Source organism: Phalacrocorax aristotelis, chromosome 10 (assembly GCF_949628215.1).
Source record: "Phalacrocorax aristotelis chromosome 10, bGulAri2.1, whole genome shotgun sequence".
In the NCBI taxonomy this organism is placed as follows: Eukaryota; Metazoa; Chordata; class Aves; order Suliformes; family Phalacrocoracidae; genus Phalacrocorax; species Phalacrocorax aristotelis.
In genome coordinates, this window is record NC_134285.1 from 9,755,679 (window position 1) to 9,778,359 (window position 22,681).

Consider the following 22,681-nt stretch of genomic DNA (forward strand, 5'->3'; position numbering starts at 1 on the left):
TGTATTCACATATGTACTTGTACACATTTAACTCCCCAGCCTTTAATTTTACTATTCTCTCCCCTCTCTAACTGTGCTTTTTACCCCTCCTATAACTCTTCCACACTTCCCCCACCCCCAAGGTTTCACAGGTTTGTAATTCAAGGGTGTGCATCTAAATTGTGCTCCTTTAAAGCATGCACTCCAAGTGTGCTTTACCAATCAACTGAACTGCTCCCCTAAATGCAAAACCCCGCAGCCTCCAGACAAAGCCAGCACTTTAATACAATAAATTCTGCCCAGATTTCAAACAGTGCAGGTTTATAATGAATACATGTAAAGCTTGTTACCTTTTTCACATAAAATACTATAGAAAGTGATATAATCTGGATACCAGGCAGCAGAGGTGAGAAGAGGATACCGATCCTAAAAGAAAGGATTTATAAGCGAAAAGTTAAATCTTCACTATTCGCCACACAGCTCTCAGTCAGTGAAAGCAGAAAATATCACACTAATGTCATATACAGTTAGTGTTTGGTTATTTGGAAATGTAGTTACATTAGCATTGATCCAGTAACAGCAAGTCAACTTTTAAAAATATGCAACTTCAAACATAAATATCTATGTACACATCTGCAAAACTCTCTTGTAACTGGAGAAACTTATCATTGTTAGACATACGGCATCTTTTCCAGGGTTTAATACTGAAACTACTTCAACAGGAACACTGGTCCAGTGGGGGAGTAAACAAAACTCTAGGATGTTCTTTTTATGGGTTTCTCTCAGACCAGGTGGCCACAGGGTAAACTACTGACTAAGGTTATTGTTATTAACTGCATAATTACAAGAGAACTGACAAGTCACAATCCTTATAAAGGTACTTAATATATCATCTCTCTCAGGCATTTATCTGGTTCTTTCCCCCCATGATGTGAAGCACCCAGAAATGCCTGAATAAGGACATTCCATGGTATTTCTAAATGCAAATGAAGTTTTGGCTGTAAATCACTACTTACCAGGTCAAAGTCTGTGCATAGATCAAATTTAAAACATTTCGTCCGATATCAAATTCTGGCAGTCCCAGGTTCACACAGACTGTCGTTCCAATAATTCTGGGGGGGGGAAAACAACAACAACCACCCAAAACCAAACCCCACCAATACAGCACTTGCTAAATGATAAAACCCTTTGTACAAATCTCTACAAATGACCTCTGGAATACAAGCATCAATGACAAATAATTCAGGGGCTGCATTAGCCATGTCATGCAAAGCAGCCACAGCTCGTTGACTAGAGAGCACATAAAAAATGAAACAGAATTTGGCAAAAGCAAATTCCCAGAACACACAGTAGGGGTGAAGTAAGACCTGGGATATTTTTCATGCAACTCAAGAGAGGAGGGGGAGGAAAAAAAAAAAAGAAAAAAAGGATTTGTAACTGTATCAGAAAAGTATGCTTATGCTTAAACAGTTGAAATTGCCTCAGTACAAAACTGTAACAGCTTTTCAGTTCCTGAGTCTTGAAAAATTTCAGGCTTAATAAAAAAACCTAATCTTTCAGACTGATACTCTTAATATATCCTAAAGTATACTGCACTTTAAACTAACGGAGGTTGCAAGTAGCTGAGACACACAGAGGTAAGGCAAGTACCCAGAGGATTCCTACTGAGGGGCAACGATCCCTTTTTATCACCTAATTTTTCCTGAGCTGGGAAGTTTCAGTTTCTGCTTGTTGTAGCAAGAACAGTAAAGATTTTGTTAGCTATCCCATCTCTCCTTGAATACAGATCTTGATATCACCTGACCAGCTTCATCATCAATAATGTTTCAGGGCTAGGCTTGCAGGGTGTTACTCTGAATACATACAAATAAATACAAGTAAATGTACTTTTAATCTTTCATGGCTGTAAGTCTGGTGCTTTTGCACAGCTTAGTGAAGGACATTAATCACAGCTGACACTGCAGTTTTCATACTGTGACCTTTTGCTGGGAGGTGGTTTCCTACCTGAACAGAACGAGAACAGAACAAGGATTAAAGTACACTGGCAAGAGCTGTGGCAGGAAAGTCTTCAAGGGCTTCTCAGTGTTGTTTTGTGTTGATTTAACATAAAGTTAACAAAGTCCTACCTTGTAAATCAGGCTTGTTCACATCATGAGCAAAGGGCACACAATGGATCTCCTACACAAGTATGGCCAGGAACCCTAAATGCTCTGTAGAGCTGGAAAGCACTTAAATACTCTTCTACCTTAAGTCATAAATAATGTTTGGCAATAGGAAGGTATGCACAGCAGATGTCAGAATTAAATTACTTTTTGCTTCCATGCTTCGATGTATTCATATTTAGTTAAAAATACTTTCTCACTTACCATGCTACAGAACTCTACACTTGAAAGTCATATTATGTCCTTAACAAGTCTGATTAAAATAAGTCTTTAAATTTGTGTGCACTCTGTAGAGTGACATAACTAAGAGATTAAAAAAAACACAGGGGGACATACCAAGGAAAGCTAGCAGTGTGCCTGTGCATATGCAGAAAACCAAGGTTTTCTGCTTGAGACACTTAGTCCTCTGTCACCTCATTCAGGAGTTCTACGGGAGTACAGTGTGGCTTCCTCCCTGCCTGTGTTTCCATCTCCAAAGGAAAAAAGGAGACACTGGGAGAAAAGAACAGTACACACTGACCTCCTCCTAAGAAGGAGCTGCAATATATGCAAGGCATGTTCCTAGAGTTATGCCTGATAGAGACAATCAAGGAAGCTTTAGTGGTGCCACAGCCACGCGTCTGTTGGACTTCTTTTTTCACATTGGAAAAAAAAAAACACCAACAAAACAACCATGTCCCTCGTGTCTTTGGTTAATGAATAAAAACAAGATTAGAAAAGTAGTACTCACCTTCGTAAAAACTCTCCAAAGAAAGAGCCAAGCAAACAAAACATGAAGTCAACTAGAACAAGACGATAGATATCTTGGCCAACCAGAGTTTCCCAGCACTCCTGCAAGAAAGTAGAACAGTAGTTCTTGTAGTACAGTCTACAAGAAGTAGAAGAAGAAAAAAAAAAAAGAAGCATATCTAGAAGTCAAAAAATCATGCAATTCTAACATTGCTCCCAAATGCCTGGGCACCTGAAACTTGAGCTACCGACCAAGTTTCTGCTAACACCCTTACTAATCAGAGTTGACATCTCATTGAACAATGCTGCAAACCAGCTGAGACCTGAGTTGGGTGATTAATTTTTTCCTACAGTTCATTTCTCTAGAGATGCTGATAAAAAAACCTTGGGGTGGCAAATTTACCTTTCCAAGACACGACATGTACTTCTCTTTGCTGGAACAAGCTCCTTATCAAAGTGGTTCCTAACCTGGCATTTTAAGTCAACATTTTTTATTTTTGAAATTTTACCTGTGACTCTGATGCAGCCACAACATGAAGCCAGTAGTAGCACAGTATTCCAACAACTGACATCTTCAGGAGTACATTTCTAAAAAGAAGAGTTAACAGTAACTGCACTGACAGCTGGTCCATACGCTCACTGGAAGGAATGATGGCAGGATGACCGTTGGTTACACATTATTACCTCCTCTTATAACAATAATAACACTGTGGAGTGCCAGGACTAGCAGTAGCTCTCCTCGGAGCTTGGGTGCAGCCTTATTCTATTGTCCTGGCGGAAGGGGTGCTGGGCTTGACAACCTTGGCACAAGCCTCTGCTAAACAGGCCAATGGTTGGGTGTGTGGGCTTCACAGGGGAGGAAGGTCTGAGGGGCACGAGGGGTTATGTGCTGTTAATTCCATGCATCTGTAGTGAAGTAAGACCTCCTCATTCCTCTCTCCCCTTCCTTTCCCCGGGGAGCTAACAGTCCAGGAGCCATCTAGGGAATCTACAAGCAAAACCAAGCCCAGTGTCACAGTGTGCCTAATTGAAAGGGAAATCATACTCTGTCCTTATGCAGAGATATAACACTCCAGAAGGTTCACAGAAGATAAACAACACATGGAGGGAAGAGTGTACATAAGCCTTTGGAGAAGACTAATTCTCCTCCACAGCTCCCTACTGCCCACCACACCACCTAGACACAGCTTGCTCTCAAACGGAAGAGTCGGACAACTTCAGGCAAAAAGCACTATGAGCTGCTAGCAACAAATACCTTGTAATAGTGACATATATCTGGTGTCCAGGAGTCTGAAATCTCTCCAGGTGTCCAAGCCATGAGTAGAAGAACGGGATGAATGTGTTGAGGAGAGATGCGACAATAGGTAGCACCAACATGGCAGCTTGGCTCTTTAGGTCATTTTTATGCCCTTTCACAAACAGCTTACAGAGGAAAAAAAAAAACACCAACCAAACAACTTTAACCGAAATGCTGCCTCAAGTTGTGTCCACAGAAAAGACACTTGGCACACCTCCTTGTATGTTCTCAGGTTAGAGACTACCATGTTCTATAGGCCCATGACCAGCAGCACAGTGACCCTCTCCCCTTCCCCTGTGTTACATGGGACCAAGGGTGGGAGCCTCAGCTTAAAAGCAGCTTCTAGGCGAAGGAGAGGCAGGCCTTGCTGAGGCATCTTCTTGCTGTTTCTTTCAAGGTCACCAGCTGCACTATCCCTAACCTAGCAGGAGCCCAGGCAACCAGCTGCTGGTGTGAGGAGGGAGGTTTGCTCAGATCCCTCAGGTCCTACACTGTTGCCATAGTCCCCACTGGTATGAGTCTTTGCAAACCAGCTTTTTAGGCACAGCAAAATTTGTGTTTGCATTGGCAGAAACAACAGCTATGCTTCCCTATGGTCATAGTAGTGAACAGACTCCTCCTAGCACTCAGTGTAAGATACCCGTGTGGAAAAACACATCTCCAAAACCAGACTGCAAATCTGTCCTTACCTTTAGGTTATTAATGGAGAGGAAGTAAACACCAGCACAAACAGCTACGGCTGTTCCCAGGGAAGCAACCCAACACACAAGATGAACAACAATACGAACAACTCTCTCTGTTACAGAAAAATTTAGACCTTCTCGGTTTATTTCAGTGAGGTCTTCCTGCAAGGAAACAAATCCTACTGAAGAATTCCTTAGTCAACAGCATAAAGCAAACGTGTTTCAAATAAATACTTGAGATACTGAATGAAAGATTATTCTCTAGAAGATGGGCAGAGTAATATCCTGGGAACTCTTAATGGACAGCTTTGCATTCCTATCCTAAAAGTCTTATGTCTTGACAGTTACACTGTATTTCACAGATAATATTACAAGCCTGCCTTTTGTTTACAAAATGGTTAAATAGCAGGAAGGAAAAACAGAAGAAATATTCTGTTTGGCAAATATTCAATAGTCAGATAGATGAATTCAGTAGAGCAGAAGCATACAAATATTTCTATGTAGTTTAAAGCAAAAACAAAAACAAGTAGCTAAGCCAACTCCAGGAGCTCAAGCCAAATGAAACTTAACAGTCAGGAAGACATATCTATTAGGGACAGGACTAGCATGCTTGAGTCACTCTGCCAGAGACTTGTATATGCATATACAAATCTGTATGCACAAATAAGTCTCTGGCAGAGTGGTTCACACATGCTAGTTTTGTACCTTTCTACCTTTTTGTACCTTTATTTGTGTGCTGAGACTCTTTTGTTTCAGCTTCACAGCTTTTTCATTAGTTAAATTGAAGTCCCAAGTGCAGAGAAGTTTGCTAGCATTTCCAGAGTATACCTGGAGGTTAATGAAGTTCTTGCAGAATAATCTTCCCATGCTGCAATGAAAATTAAATTTGTGAGATGCATAATGGGGAAATACACTATGTCTGTACAGCAGGGCAAGAAGGGAGCTTTGTCAGTTTTTCTATCCTGTTCCTGTGGGGTCCTTACCCTGGGACCTGTCTAATGCCAGGGTTCTGCTGAAAAGGGGACGCCACGATGAGGCCAAGGTGAGGGGCGGGAGCTAGGTGAAGACTTGGTGATCGTCCCTTGATTAGCCCACAGCCCCAACCGTGCAGACTCCGGTAACATGCCTCTGCCACTCCCTACACTGCTCATCAGCTGCCAGAAAATTAGGCGTAAACTTATGTCAAGACCCTAGACAGTTTCTAGCAGAACACCCTGGGGGAAGTATTTAAACCAAATCAAGAAGCTGTCACCCACTCACAACTAAACAGTAATCACAAGCACAACTCATAGTTGAGGGTTTAGTTGTGTGGCTCCTTTAAATTATAGAAGAGTTAACGTTTTCCCTGAACCATGAGGCCTTTATCCCTCCTCACCCCTCATTCATCTGTACCCTCTGTTCAGCTCCAAGCGTCGCAGCAGGGTATGCTGTGGCGATTAAGACGCTGGGTAGAAAGATATGTGGGACTAGGGGCTTCACACCAGCTATAAAATCAGAGAATGGGAGTAACTCGGTGGAGCTCCCCCTCAGCTGGTCTGAGATCACTACCACCTTTGACCTTGCTGCAGACTACTGGAACACCAAACACGTCGTATTCCCCTTCCCCCATTTTAATCTATCTTGCTCTACCAATTTCTGTCTTATTATGTATGGCCTTACTATATAGGTTAAAATAACTTGCTTAAGGATAGTGGAAAATATAATAAAATTGTGATGCATGTTAACCATCTGGCACCTTGTCAATGAAGTGCATTAACAGACAGAATCTGTCTCGCTGTGGATAACAATCTGGGAACAGTGCATGACAGTCCCAAAGCTGCTGGACCTAAGTCAGAGCATGTCACATAAGACTACATGGAAAATAAACCTTATGTAAGAAACAACTGTCACATTTCCTTCTCCTAGTTGTTGCTGCCAATCTTTACCTCTGGAAGGCCACATAAATACTAGAAGATATTAGCTTACAAAAGGGGGATCATGATATTCATTGGTTTGAACTGGGATTCTCTGCACATCCCTTACTATTTTGCAGTTATTTTTTCAGAAATCAAATCTTTATCAGATAAATGGAGACTGTTTTTCAAGCAGAAGCTTCTACTTAAACTCTAGACCTGGAAATAAGGACTTAGAGAAACATACTCAGGTAATTATTACCATCAACCATTTACAGGGTGGGGGTTTTTTGGTGGGATTTTTTAAACTCCCTTATATAAGTGAAATAAAAATATATAGTTAGTTTACCTGAACAACAAGATAAGAAGACAGATCACAAAATATATTCCAATGGTGAAAATATAGGCCAGCTGCGTGTTGTAAGATGGACCGTTCTCTATTTTACTGATTGTAGCATTGGTGTAAAAGCCGTAGTACAGTACTGTTTCTTGAAAATAACCCTGAAAAGATATGGGCATCATTCAGAATGTTTACTATCACCTGCATATGGTGGGAAGTATCATCATCTGAAGCCAAATTAGTCAAATGGGAGCTGTCCCATTCCCTACTGTGAAATCACAGGTGTGATCAAATTTCTAAATATCAGGCCCTTTGCTTTCCTTCTACCAGCTAAAATCTTCCCATAGTTTTGAGAGCTTCTAGAGATATAAATGACTTGTATCCTTCTTAAGATTCATGTGGCATGGTTGTGAGGATTCAACACCTCTGCAGGACTTGGTCTTTTCTGAAAATACCTGAAGAGGGAAACGCTTAATTGCTTCTTTCTTGGGAGCATGGTTCTGTACCAACAAACTGTTTCAACTATGAAGGAACCGGGAAGGAAGCTCGTCACATTCAACACTAGTCACTACATTATAGCTGAACTCCTGCAATGGTGACTGTACTTTGCAAAGTTAAACAGCTTTACTATAAAACTGAGCACTTTAAAAGCAATTTTAGAAGGAAAAGGCTGACATCTTTCCTTTCTAGAAAGATTCTTCTCAACTAAGTGTTAGTAAAAGCAGAGTTTTGCTTATTGACTAGAGAAATCCCTGAACAACAATAAGATTGACACAATTTTTTACTGCAAAGACAGAAGGGGAGGGGAAAAAAAAAAAAAAAGAGCAAATTGTCATCTTTGATCACCTAGTGGACTAATACTAGCCAAGTCAGTGCAGTGCAAAATCTTCCTTTAAAAACAGCCTGGCACTTTATTCCCTGAATGTAAAGATCTTGACACAATGAAATGATCCTCCTGTTTCCAGGCCCCAGTCAGTTCAGCGGGTTGCCACAGAAAGATCTGTGTGCTCCTTGGAAGAATAAAGCTTTGGAAATAAGCAAAATTCACAGGATCACAAATGGAAATCTGCACTGTATTTTCAGAGGAAAACTAGCATGGGAAAAATGTTTTGCTGAAGGCTACTGTAGCTACCTCTGCAAGGCCTGGCTTCCTTTGTGTCTCTTTCTGAAAGTGACGGAAGTCTTGAAATATTGCTGAACACAGCAATCATTTGCAGTGAGACAAATGCATCAGAATGAGTTCCATTCACCTCACTCTGAGTCAATGTTTGTGGCAGCTCCATCTTCAAACATGTATTAAATGTATTTCTAGTCGTGTAAAATTCTAACTCCACCTCTTAAGAATACTTTTTTACTCTATCGTGAGTTTTTAAAGTAGATCTGTTGAACACAGTGTTAATACAAATCACTTACAGCTCCAGTGAACAGCTCCAGACCCGTGAATGAAAGGTTATTTGGTTCTGCTGTGACCAACCGAGGGACTGTGATGAAACTGAAGTTTATGAGGAATGAGAAGACGTTGAAAGTTAGCAGCCACTTCAGGAAAATAAAATAAGAAAGAACACTTGTTCCAAACTCAGTGCCAATGATCTTCAGAGTCTTGTGCCATAACTGCAGTCGGTGAAAATATTCTGACAATCTATTTCGAAATAGCCGAAATGACTGAAGTGCAAAAGAGGAGATTTATCTCAGCAAGCAGTCTTAAACAGGACTCAAATTCACATAATAAAGCCTCACATTTTTTACAGTTCTATTTCAATGATAAGAACAGATGTTGCCCACTATACGTACCATAAGACGCTTAACTGGTATTCCTAAGTGCTACCATAATGCAAGTCATTATTAATGAACACTGCAGTAATTAATTGGTTCTTTGGTAAGTAACATAAAACAAGACACTAGATACCTCTGGCGAGAGTGATAGCACTACAGCTAGTGGTTTACCCTACTGTGACTGACACAAGCTTCTGACACTTACCACTACTGTTCCTTGCAGACACTCTGTACAGCAGGAAAATCTATTACTGCGGTGCCTTGATTTTTCTGTTACTTCTTTAAGAACTTTATTCCTGTGGAAGAGCAGGGTAGGGGATGACAAGCATTATAGTATGGGTTGTAATTAAAACAAGAAGCCAAAGAAGATGCTGCACATAGTTTCACACATGTGCAGAACTAATAAAACATAGACATGTTCTGCTGGTTCTTTTTCTCTTAGCTGATACCATGACTTTTGTCCATGCTATGACAGCATGTTCTAACCCCTCCACTAACTCACTCTGGGAACAAAATTTAAATATATTATGTGAGAAAACAAAAGGATGCTTGAGACCATGTGGTCTCTTCTCCATTTTCAGTGGCCAAGATCCAAGTTTCCTTTGAAAAGAAATCGCAAGTCATCATTCATAATCAAATCTCAAGTCCTTGATATTGTGTTTTATACTACCATGAGAGATTCTTCTCATCCAGAGAAAGGACAATTAACCATCTTTAAAATATTTTCCCTTGCAAGATCTCAACTTTTTAAAAGTGCATTAAAAAGTACTTTTAGTTCTTTCAAACTGAGCAGATGGCAAACACCTATTCTTGATAGCTAGATCTTGGAAGTATAGTGTTTGTAAAACTAAACAGGTAAACTTTTGTTTTTACCTGATCTCTCTCTTTCTTTTCATGGTCTCTGTCATCTTCTGGATTGCTTTAATCCTTTCACTGGTGGACATACTTGCAAGGTTTCCAATTAACTTTTCCTCTGCATAAAACCCATGAAAAAAATCCAAATTTTGGAATAATAATACAGTAATTCTTATACAAAACCTGAAATGGATATAATAACATTCCCTGTTTTCACTGCTACCAAGGTGTGGCAAGTTCTGAGACTTATCAATACTCCCCAGAATATCCTCAGCTCCATCAGTACTCTAACACAGATGTAAGTAAGTAGTACAACACTGACTTTTAAAAAAACAAGTATCACTTGTCTGATACTTGTTTAATGTTAATACAAACAGCTGCAACATAAAGGAAAACAAAATAGTGACAAAATCCAAGATTCTGGTCTATTGCTTGATCATGGTTCCATAGCTACATTTCTATGATGCTACATACTGACTTGAAAGCTAACTTTCATTTTATTTATTCTAGTTGATATTAGTGCCCAAACTTAGCACTACCTATGAAATAGACTGAATGGTATTATCTGACAATCAGGCTATTTTCACATAGCTGGAATTCAATGCTAATTCCAGACACAATGGCTGAAAACAATCCATTACCTGGTCAAACAAATTCTAAAAAAGAGTTTAGCTTTTCTTTCTACAATTTAACACACATTCATATTGCACTGTGCTTCTTTTATCATGGGATTTTAGTGTGCTAGTAGAGTATAAAGGATTAATCACTAGTGTCAACACAAACCCAAGTTGTTCCCATAACCACAGAAAGACCGTACATGCAATTCTGGTGATAACCAACAATAGTATCAGCCACACCATCCTTGGGCAAGATGCTATTTAATATTGAACCAGCTGCCTAAACTCCTACCTTCTTTGCACACTGGATCTGTTTCAAACAGGCTGGAAAGAAGTCATGAGGGTATCATCAAGTGGCCTTTCACTGCTTCTTCAAATAAAGCTATCTAAATAATATGCACTGTTAGGTAAGCCCAGATACTCCTGACAAACTGACTTAAGAAATTCAAATTTCACTTTCACAGAAACAACTTAAAAGTATACCCTTCAATCTCACTACCCGCATGCAAACATATACTTCCCCACTCACTTCTTTCCTGGGCATGCTTGACAACCGTATGCAATTTCAGATACGTGCTGGAAAAGAGGTATTGAGACCAGTCTTCAGCTGTCATGGAAAACTTTGTCATCTAATCCATTCATAAATTAATGCATTGACTATTCAAGACTTTCTTCCCAGAAGACAGGTCTTTGCTTTAAAAATCCTCCCACTGGCTTCTAACGGATTGTTTTAGAATCACACTCAATCGTGCTGAATAAGTTATACGTACCAGACTCCCATTTCCCTGGGGCCAAGATGCAACTGTTCTCTCAACCTTGTTTCATCTGATCATTCAAACACAAGTGACTGTATTACTTAAATGCAGCCGCCCTCCAGCTATGAAGCAGATGAGTTTAGCCACAGCTTTCCTTGCCTCACCTTCCCAGTAAGCTAACGGCCAGCCTGCGCAATGTTACATCCCCCTTTCAAGCTCGACCCTCTAGCATGGAAGGCCCCAACTGACTGATACACCTGTTAGTTAATGCACATGTTGCAGGCTTCTTCACTGTATTTACCATTTAGATCTACTGGTCCCCTGATGTCAGCGTCATTTCTACTTTGAGCCAACTTCCTCTGTAGCAATCAAAAAGAATCAGAAAAAGAAAAGCACCTGTGCCTCCTCGGGGAGGTACTTCTTGAACTTTCAGCGCCTGGACATTTTTCCTCTAGTTGATTTTGTTAGAAATACACTCTCTCCTTCCTATCAGTTATTAAAAGTCATGCATGATAGAAATAGGACATTTCCAAACATTAACTATGGTCACTCATAGAGTGAGGCATTTCCAGGTACCAATAAAATCGTTACTTTTTAATACGAATACAGGGTTTTGCTAAATCAGATCTCAAAGACCATGTTCTTAAAGATGAAAAAGAGAAAAAACCTCAAGAATCTCTCAGTTTGGGGGTACAGAGAGATGGTATTAGGTAACAATTACAGAAAAGAACTCTTAATTACATTCCAGAAGCAGCAGACAGGAACTGAACTGATTGTAACAGAAAAAATTACCCAATATGGGAAGAACAGTTCCTACCCAGAACATGAACAATGAATTACTAATGCTAGCCTAAAACAGAATCCAGATTATACTATTCCAGACCCCCTGTATTTTCATGAATATAATTTCTAATTACTATTATAGTCTAGAATTTACACGGAGACAATATAGTGAACAATTCAGTAAAGATAGTCTCAAAAATGCATCCCATCCTCCCTTTATTCTCTCCTGCAATGAGTCTCTTCAGACAAGCGTGTAAGTTTGTTTTATGTTGACCCACTTATAGGGAGTTCAGGTTAAAATTGGTAGGCATTACATTTTCATTGCTCAAGAAACAAAGATCATCACCTTCAGAAAGATATTGAAAAATCCAGAATAAAAGAGAATTTATGTTTTATGATTCCTTTTATTACATGAAGACCTTCATACCTGAACTAGAAGGCTTTTAAATATTTACTATTTTATGGAGGGCAAGGCTGACATTCAGTGTTCTGATACACCACAATTCTAATACCTTACCTTCTGATATATTGGAAATTCTGTGGGTATAAGGGTGATCCAGCAGATCGGAGACAGAAGGTGAGCTATATGCCAGTTCTGGCTCAGGCTCAAAGGAAAGATTATCTGTTGAAAGGGATCAGAATTATACAGGAAGTTGTACACACAGAGTATCAGCCCTACTGACTAAATACAGCTCTACTGCAAACACAGCAATATATCCCATTAACCAAACTCCTAGATCTCAGTCCAATGCACATCCCAGTATTCAATGACTTATGCAGTCCGTACAAGTCTACAGGACTCCCTCAGGACAGAGTAAGCCATCATTTGTTCCAGTGTTTCTGTAAGCTGTTCACAGGAGAAGTTACATACCTGTGGATTTTCCATATGGCCTTCTGCTCAGGACATTAACTCCTGATAAACCTTCACCGTATTCAGAGCCATGTCTCATGGAGCCCATTGGTATGGCCAGAGAGTAATTCTGTCCTCTTCCACTGCGCTCTCCATAGGATCCAAGCAGTGAAGAATCATAAGGGGTTTGGTGAGAGAACAGATTGTTTTGAGAAATCCTCCTGTGTGAGCAGCAAAAACGAAAACCTTGAGTGTCACAAAAACGCTCAATAGATAACCTTAATAAATTGTTACCTATTATCAAATTTGCATACATTATAAAACAAACTCTGATACTGAGAGGTATTTTGTACTTAGAACTTCAACATCGTAATTCTGGTTTGGTCATCAGCTGAATTAGGAAGAATAAAACTTTTCTCCACCTGAAGTTAGCTTGGACTCTACCTAAACAGGAATAACTGCTTGGAAAACAAGGACATCCAAGCTTATAGCACATTGTGAAAATTACTGGAACTAAAAAATATCCATGACATTTTACCATAAATCCTAATATACACTTAACTGAAAAATTCATCTAACATGTAAAAAGCAAACATGCCATTTCTCTTGAATGCTTCCTTCCTGATAACAGCTTTAAAAATGTCTGTCTGAGAATGCAAGCATAAAGGAGAGATTAAAAAAATTCCACAAATTACAGCTCTGGAGAAAAAGTTTCTCCTGCATATAAAAACAGAATTTAATTTCTTATGGCACAGTCACAACAGCAAAATTAAACAAACTCACCTTCTATCAATTTCCAGTGTCTCTGAGAAGTGGTAGTCTGGATTTTCAAAGGCTTCATTGTAATGATAAGACATGACAAGTCCTCAATCTGAGGGATGAAATCCTCCTTATCGTCCTGGTTTCAGCTGCAATAATTTTCCTCCTAGTAGCTGGTATAGTGCTGTTTTGGGCTTAGTATGAAAATAATGTTGATAACACACTGACGTTTTAGTTATTGCTAAGTAGTGCTTATACTAAATCAAGGACTTTTCCAGCTTCCCATGCTCTGCCGGGTGCACAAGAAGCCGGGAGGGGAGGGGGCACAGCCAGGACGGCTGATCCAAACTGGCCATAGCGATATTCCATACCCTATGATGTCATGCTCAGTATATTAACTGGGGGCAGTTGGCCGGGGAGCAGCGATCGCTGCTCAGGGACAAGCTGGGCTTTGGTCAGTCGGTGGTGAGAGATTACATCACTTGTTTTTCCTGGGTTTTGTTCCTCTTTTTTTTTTTTTGTTTGCCTTTTCACTACAATTTATTATTATTTATTATTATTATTATTATCTTAATTATTAAACTGTTCTTACCATAACCTAAAAGTTTTCCTACTTTTGCCCTTCCGATTCTCCCTCCCACCCCGCCAGGGAGGGTGAGCAAGCAACTGGGTGGTGCTTAGTTGCCAACTGGGGTTAAACCATGACACTTATTTTCATCTACTGCTTCATTAATATGTTCATGGGAAGACTGATTGTAAAATAGATGCATGCATGTACAAAATGAAAAGAAAGGAACTTCATTTTATCATCTTAGAAGATTTTGCCACCCTGCTAACAAATAACATGAAACAATATAAATTAGAAATCGTTCTAACTTAGTGCTATTTACCATGGGGAAATTAGGGTCCACCTCACATTGCAACTAAAATGGGAACTAATCTTTCTCTATAGTAAGCTCTTTACAGAGCTAAGGAGCTGGAGTGCCACATGAAGTCTTCCCCAGCACTGACAATGAAGCCATGTTTTTAGAACCAAATTGAAACATTAAGGAGAAGATAAGTTTTCTCTTTCCTCCTCATACAGGAGAAGTCAAATACACAAATTTTCTCTGACTGCTACATTTCCAAAGCCAAAAAGGAGGTGAGTCTGCCCACTTCCTCACTAGCGGCCTTAGCTGTGAACAAGGGACCCGCTGGACCACTGCTATGTACACTGCTGACATTATTTAGAGACCCACTCTTAATGAGTGATCTTCTAATGACTTAACCTGTAAATAGGTTTGGTTTTAGCTTTATTCCTCAGTGTACTCCATTTTAGTCTCAAGCAAACCAGACCTGGTCAGAGTTTAACACATGGAAGTCCAGGTAAGTCAGTGAAAGCCTTATATTAGAAAAACATAGTCCAAACTAAACAGACAGTTCTTGCAATTAATCAAAAGTCATACTTAAAATTAAAAAGGAAGCAATTTTTAGCATTTGTTCTTAAAGGCACCATGCCAAGTTTGATCAGCTGGCAAGCTATTCAACAACAGGGAAGGAAAAAAAAAAAAAAGCCGATAAAGGATACATCTGGCAAAATTCATCAGACCCTGCTTTTATTTCTGCTCCAATTCCTAGAACAGCAGAGCTGAATCTCATTTAACAGTACAGTATCAACCAACTTTTCTGTCTGCAGTGGTTTTTATGTGCAATTTCTACTGCAGTAAAGGAAGTACCCCATGAAGAAAAGTACCTTCTATGATTCTATGATCTTCAAAATGAATAATTGTACAGTGTCTAGTTTCTGAAGGCTTGTCAAAATCTTCTCATTTTGCCAAAAGAAGCTCTTAAATTACTATTGTGTCATTTACAGACCTAAAGATCTTGGATGACAGTCTAAAATCTTGCAGTGTGACGTACAGTTCTAAAACACTGCCCAGGTTTTGCACACTGACTTGCAAAGAGATTTGCGTATAAACGTAGGTGGTTGATTGAATTTGAACTCCTAACATTTTAATCAGAACATTGTCTACACTGCCCATGCCTTCAGCAAACACTCAGTAAAAAAGCATACCAGGAAAAATCTGAATATGCAGTGCGTCACCCGTATCTTCTGTAAATAGTGGAATGTGATTACTGCCAAGAAGAAACTATAAACATAGTCTCCCCTAGGTGGAACTTGTGTTTTTTCAGGCAACAATTTCACACCTCCAGAGACAGAGTGAGATTCTTATGTATTCAGAAAAGTAATTACCAGAGCCTTTCCTTATGGCCAAAAAAACCCCAATAAACAGCCCCGGAATCTAAGGCTTTTACACAAAAGTAATGGGAAGTTTAAATCTCCTGAGAGGTAGGCTTTCTTTGATAGGAACCACGTAGCTCCTGATGATCTTCTGAGAACTAGTTCAGAATATATCTGAAGTTTTATACAAACTTCTGCAAAGAAGTTTGCGTGGAAAACTAAATTTCCCCCTATAAAAGTATTCTACGTTTCAAACTGTAATGAAAAGCTAAAGAGGAAAATATGACTTTCTCAGGGGAAGACAATTCTCAGACAATTCTGTTTGTAGTGTGTGCAAAATTACATTTTTCTATTTTTTTAAATGGTTTCCCAGGAACCTAACTCAGACTCAGCCATCCAGAATGTTGGGAAGCCTGCCAGCAAGGCAGCTGGAAAGCTGACCACTGATCTAAACAGCTCATCAACTTGCGTGGTCTTCATTCAAACTGTAGAGAGAACAGATATTTTGATGGAAATGTATGGGTTGTGTAGAATCAGCATTACCCAGAAGCAAGCTGGTAGGGAAGCATCAACCAGCTACGTCAACCAATTTGCTGAAGTGCAATCAACCAACTGAAACATATCAGCCTGACTAAAAAAATATATCCATCACATCTTTCTCTTGCTCATTTTAAAGACCTCTTCTAGGTATAGACATAAAGGCTTGCTAAGACACTCAAATAAGCCCAAGACAGACTGTCTATTGGTTTCATCATTATCCACTTTATTTCCTTTGAGTCGTAAGATGTGTTTTATGCCAGGATTTCTATGAAAATCCACAGGGACGTTTACAGTCTAACATTGAACCCAGCATCTGAAGCCACTCTGCTTTTTTCCCACTCCCAAAGTTTTAAGTGTTTTAAATAAATTCCCCATGTATGCTGAAGAAAATTCAAATCTTCACATTTTGTTCCTGAAAAAAACAGAGATCTTCCTTTTGCTACCTGAGACCACTAGATCCCAAACCAGGTAATGCTCAAGCTAAACCATTTTTTTTTCTTCTTTTTGACCTGTCATAGGATGCAGTAAACCATAGCTCCAGGAAAAGCTATGACATTAAGACTTAGCTTTCTCTTTAAAGAGTTATTATCCGGGGACGGGGGGGGGAGATAGCTGGAGAACAGAGGTCATTTGTGAAAGAAAGATAAAAAGCAGAAGCTTGACAAATCTTCCCTTTGCAGAGGGGCATCCATTTGCTGCACAACATTTTGGATTCTGGCAAGCAACTAGACAAATCTTGTGTTCTTCCTCTTGAGACCAGAAGGGTTTAAGATCAGTGGGTTTGATAATCATCGATATGTAAATAAGTAACAGCATAGGTGGAGAGTCGGTGCTTTCCACTTAAATCATTCCACACACAGAGTAACGATATAGAACAGGAAACTTCAAGCAGTGCAGACTGATGCTTCTGGATCACTTCCCAGAAAAATAACTGCCTTCATGTCACAGACCAACAGCCTTGACAAAATATTCCAGGTTAGTTTCATTCACTCCTCTACAGGTAATTCTCAGCTATAGACACTAATCATTATTTAGAATATCAAACAAACAAACATTAATATCTTGCTAAAATAGCACTTTGTCCTGGTATCAAGTTTCAGGAAAGCCACTTAGACCTTCAAGTCATTTACCTGTAATCCCTCAGTAAAAAGGATCACATAAAGTAAATTCTACTTACACAAATATTGAAGAGGAATGGAAACAGTAAGTTCCAGAACAACATCATAGTTGACTTAATAGTGTTGAATGAAGGTAGCAGAACTCATGGAAGAACAGATTCAGAATCCATAAAGGTGTTTCAGTTTTGTCGGGTACGACTGGACAGGGCTTCACTGTTACCTAAGTTATTTTTATTCATGAATCCTCTCCGGTTTAACATGTTCCACACAGTTTCATACTGAAAAAGTCAGATTGATTTCTGGAAGCCAAAAAAGAATCTGAGACACAGACCAGAGTTAAAACTAGATTACATGCTGCATCAACAACTAGGTTCCAGTACTGACAACTACTCTTCCGCTATCTCAATCCCAACAGTTTCAACACTGCTGCAACAAACCAGGAAAGCCTCTCAGAAAATCTTAAGAGCCTATGAACTGACACTAATCATACACTACACTCAGGAAAACCTGAACTTTAATTGACATGTTAGCAATGAAACAAGTGTGAATCATACACAGAAGTGAAAGGGACTTAGTTTTTATGCATATTGCCAAAGTATGCAGTCTGCACTGACAAGCACCACCTCTTACTGGCCTTCCATTGTTTTCATTGATGTCAGCAGGGTCAGTTACAGGAGCCAATGTCAACTTTGTTATTTTAGACCTTCAATCCATTTCAGCAATGTAAACTGTGCCTCTGCTACAAAAGATCTTCCCAGTGAAAGATGACATGTGGTAGCAATAAAGACTCATCTGCTTTATACTGTATAGGCAAAGGACAGACAACCAAATTGGGAGGGGAAAGGAGAGAGTGACAGCATCCCCATAACGGTCACAATGCTGCTGTCTCTCCCAACAGCTTGTTGGATCTCAATCTCACAAAGGAAGGTATTTCCTAGTCCTATGGTGTAATGCTACCTACCAGAATCCCATCCTCCCTGTCCCCCCTGCCCTTCTTGGTGAGAGTGGGATGCAGAGAGTAGCCAGGCAGGCTGGCAGAAGCAGGGAGGATAGTGTCTGTCTGATACAGGGGAACATCCTACTGTCGGACTCTCTCTGCCCTCAGCTGGCTGCTCTCATTACCTCCAGCTACTGCTTCAGCGACATGAGCTCTGCTCCTTAGTTGGTCTTTATCCACTTTTCACACCTACTCACTTGTTTGCCTTGTCCTTTCCATGTAACATTCCTCTTGTAATTTCCTCCCCTACCCTTCCTTCCCAGATACAGTAAGACTACAATATTGTCATCTGGTTTACTTCATTTGCAAGATAAATCCCTTTTATCACCTGTGACTGCTTAGATAAGGCATTTGGGGAAGAACTGCTGACTACTTTGTGTTTGCAGTCTCAAGCAGGATTCTACTTCTTCCCCTGAGTTTAGACACCTTTATTATAAACATGCTCCTGAAACATTAAAAAAATTGTTACAACATATAGTTAAATGTTAGTGTCCTGGAAAGTGTCGTAAAGACATGGCACACACTTCAGAGTTTTTGCTTAATGGCGTTGGATGAAAGTTCAGATCCTTCATTAATTCTGTGAAATTCATAGTAGGCTCCCTAATCTACCATGCCACCCAAAGGGCTCCACAGAATCACAATTCACATCGACTGAAGTACATATCACAGTGATTTTGCGTTATCTAATGCTTTCCCCAGAGACCCCTCTAAAACAAAGTCTCTTTTTGTTTGATGCTTTGTTGCTTTTATTTTCTTAACTCTGACCACAAGTAGCAAACTTAATCCATTGGGAAAACTATGAGCCCTGGGTGAAGAGGAACAATCAGGGATATATAATCACTAAATTAGAAATAGGGAACTGAATAGTAAGAACAGGATACATGACAGAGAGAGGAAAGATTATCAAGAATAAGAAACCATGAACAGAACTCTGCATTATTTCTTTAACACTTGAAGGACATTACCTAGCTCATAGTCTGACTGTTATGGGGGAAAAAAGGCTAAGGCAAGAATCACGTTGTATCAGTGCATGTCGGTCTTGTGACCAATTTCCAAACTGCAGACTAGCACGTTCTTTGCATATAGCAGGACTAAATCTTGCTTTGCAAAACAAGTTTTTTAAGTCTGCCTATTAACCAACATTACCAGCTACTTGTATTTGAAGGAAATGTCTGGTTACCAAAAAAAAAGAAAAAAAAAAAGCCGTTGTGAGCACCTGTTTGGGATTAGTTTTCTACTTTCAGTGGAAAGGCAGCCTACCACACCAGGTCTATCAGAGGCATGAGATACTGTTTACTAGAGCAGTTCTAATGTTTTGCCTTAAAAGAAAGCTTTCTTTATTCTGTACTTGCAATAGATACCTCTACAGTTTAAATATTACCTTCAAATTATACTTTAATGAGCAGTATCAGTTACGGGAGTCTCATTCACAAATTCAATCAGAAAAGCTTATGATAACTGCACATATGGCCATCTTAGATAATAAACAGGGTTTTAAAGATACATGGTGTTGTTGAACTAAAAGAAGGGCACTGTTCTGTTTATAATTTCTAGCTTAACTTCCTGTTAGGGCATTGTCATCATATTACTATTTGCACAAGCAGCATTTAATATGACCCTGAGGGAAAACAAAAGCTATTCACAATATTCTAGCAAATCAGCTACAAAGCTGGAAAATGGCTGAGGAGAACCAGTCAGAAGAAAAGATAACCAGTTTTGTCACAGGTTTCTCTTAACTCTTCAAAATCCTTACATGCAGTTTTCAAATTGTTGAACAAATAATTTCACATAAACTAAATACGTATTTTTCAGACAAAATAAGGCTACATTAAAATGCAGTGTAACGTGTTAGTACATTAGGGTTCTATTCTACAATGAACATACAGAATCTATGGACTATACAAGTCACAATTAGAGGCTTTTTCACAAAAATGTGAAAGGGGACACCACTGCAGAGTGCTAGTTCTTCTTATGTCAGCCCATACCATACCGCTTGACCACTTTCATGGCAAGAACAGAAGTCCTCCCAACTAAGCTTACTCGGGGGGATGGGAGAGAAAAAAAGAAAATAAATGCTGAAATTGATTGCTTTGGGTGGCATACTGACAGAAGAGCCTGGATCAGGTGCCATTTCAACTCCATTGCTTCACACAGCTGGATAGTCCACTGCTATCCTTATCCCATGCCAGGACTGTCTCGCATGGGCAGGGTCTGACCAGCACCCACACTTGAACTATCACGCTTTGAACGTGGCTCCAGAGCTACTGACTGGCTGCTTCTGCTACATGGAGCAGGATCAGGCTGTGGTCGGTGCCAGGGCTGGCAGAGGAGACCACAGTGACGCTAGGTCGGTGGAAGCAGAAGTTAGCACAGCTCCTGTGCAGTACCACAGACTGCTTGCAGGCTTGCTTAACTAACAGAGCATTACTAAGGGACAGAGACTTAGCAATAAAAACTTGGGTGTAAAGATCTGGCTTTTAGATGTATTTAATCTTCTGCACAGCAATATTTCAACCTTTGTAGGTTAGAGAATAAAGGAAGAGGCTAAAGAAAAAGAGAGTGATATTTAAACAGTATGCCTCTATGTTTTGAGGGAGTGACAGAATGATTGACCACAAAGAACATGAATACTTAAACCTGAGATTTTCTGCACCTATTTAATACAAAAGTTCTTCTGGCTTCCTGTTACCTATTGTAGCGTACAAAACTCACAACCTGCTATTTGGAAAACGCAGTGCCACGTTCATTCACTAGCTAGCAGTTCATTCACTAGCTCCAACACACCATCTACACCAAAGCAAAAGCAGACATCACACCACAAGCTGGTGATCCCGGCAGGGCTGGTTCAACACCTCGCAGACTGAATGAAGCGTGGCACACTGGCTAAATACATCACGGAAGGATGTGGCTACTAATCCCCCATCGGACCGACCCTTCCAGGTGAAGACAGTGGAAACTCCTATGTAACTAACGGGGTGATAAAGCTGTGAGGTGCCATGCAGCAGGGCCGATACCAGAGCCAGGGCACAGCTCTGAGAGGCGCTTTACCCCCCCGCCAGGCGGCAGAAGCCGAGTCCACCCCCGCCCGCGTATGCAGTCCAGCCCTAATAGTTCTATCACTCTAAATTTAAACAGCGAGCATTAGTGAACGGCAGTCGCCTGTCCGGCAGTTCGGGTGACTCCTCCAGGCCAGGTGCACGGAGAAACCACCTGCCAGCCCCGCCGTCAGGGAGCTGCTGCAGACCCCGCTGGGAGCCCAGCGAGCTCCAGCCCCCGGCGACCCCGGCCCTACCCACCGCTGCTGAAACCGCAGCGGTGCAGCGGCGAGGGGCGCCGGCGCAGCCCCAGGCCCGGCGACCCCGGCCCCTTACCTGCCTGCCGGGAGCGGGCTGCCTGGCCCCGCTCGCCCGCGCCAGGTGCCTCGGCGTCCGTCCCGGGAACCAGCACCCGCCCCGGCGCGGCTCCTCCCGGCGCCACGGTCCCGCCTCCGGCCCTGAGGCCGGGCGTGCTGCCGCGGCCGCCCGCTTCGCCTCCCTTCGGAAACGGGGAGCCGAAGTCCTGCTCTTACGGCGCAGAAAGGAAAACAACAAAACAAAGGTCCTTTTCGTGTTACCTGCTATAGAACGCGCTGATCTCCAAGATACTCTGTCTCCTTCCCTCCATGAATTAAAACGTGCTTTGCTCTTGGCCTGGATGGCAATAACACCACAATAAAAGTGCAAAGAGAAACAGTTTTCAGACACATGATGTGCTACTTTTATACCTGGATTAATCCTTTGTAGAGCAGAGACGAACAATGATCTTGACCTCACGTATTTTTAGTTGTATTACAGGAAGGCTCATCTAGGGGTGAAAAAAATCGTTCATCATAATAGAGAGAGTAATTAGCAGCTCCTGGATGGGGAATTTAATATCAGCTCTGTCTTCCTGTACCCTGCAGGGACCAGAGGAACATCTTTAGTGTGACAGAGAGATACTGATTTTTCTTGTCTTTCTCCTCTCCCTATGTGTCTTCCTTTCAAGCAGACATGGGCGAAACTATGGACTGAACAAAGCTACAGCTGAGCACCAGGCAGGGTGCAATACAGAGAGGCCAATGAAGTGCTGGGGTGGTGCTTCTTGCAGGAATTTCTGTCCCAAAGCAGCACAGCAGGGATGCCTCTATAACTACTCCGTAGTAGCTGGATGTCGCCAGCTGGGCTCAGGGTTACCCCAGCACGCCCACCACACAACAGCACTGCCAGGCTGGTGCCCGGTGCCCTTCCCAAAGGCTAATGCTGTCCTCTGAACAGAGAAGCATCCCCAAGCTGGTGTGGGGCCCAGCAGCCACC

General features: G+C 40.9%; 1 protein-coding gene across 9 annotated transcripts in view; it reads right to left on the minus strand.

Annotated features, from left to right (window-relative positions):
* TMC5 (transmembrane channel like 5) overlaps positions 1-21,819 on the minus strand; it is a 28,668-nt gene extending 6,849 nt beyond the window's left edge. For 3 of the 9 annotated variants that reach the window (XM_075105131.1, XM_075105127.1, XM_075105130.1), the window contains exons 1-15: positions 21,722-21,819; positions 13,499-13,668; positions 12,737-12,936; positions 12,383-12,487; positions 9,729-9,828; positions 9,061-9,151; positions 8,496-8,744; positions 7,092-7,243; positions 5,574-5,718; positions 4,857-5,012; positions 4,126-4,292; positions 3,380-3,458; positions 2,872-2,972; positions 996-1,091; positions 330-405 (exon numbers count right to left, since the gene is read on the minus strand). In XM_075105131.1, the coding sequence (XP_074961232.1) occupies positions 330-405; positions 996-1,091; positions 2,872-2,972; positions 3,380-3,458; positions 4,126-4,292; positions 4,857-5,012; positions 5,574-5,718; positions 7,092-7,243; positions 8,496-8,744; positions 9,061-9,151; positions 9,729-9,828; positions 12,383-12,487; positions 12,737-12,936; positions 13,499-13,572 (1,791 nt within the window). In that variant the 5' untranslated portion in view covers positions 13,573-13,668; positions 21,722-21,819. The remainder of the gene's footprint in view (positions 1-329; positions 406-995; positions 1,092-2,871; positions 2,973-3,379; positions 3,459-4,125; positions 4,293-4,856; positions 5,013-5,573; positions 5,719-7,091; positions 7,244-8,495; positions 8,745-9,060; positions 9,152-9,728; positions 9,829-12,382; positions 12,488-12,736; positions 12,937-13,498; positions 13,669-21,721) is intronic. The other 6 variants (XM_075105128.1, XM_075105129.1, XM_075105134.1 and 3 more) reach the window with 6 other exon arrangements.
* Between the last annotated feature and the right edge of the window lie 862 nt (positions 21,820-22,681).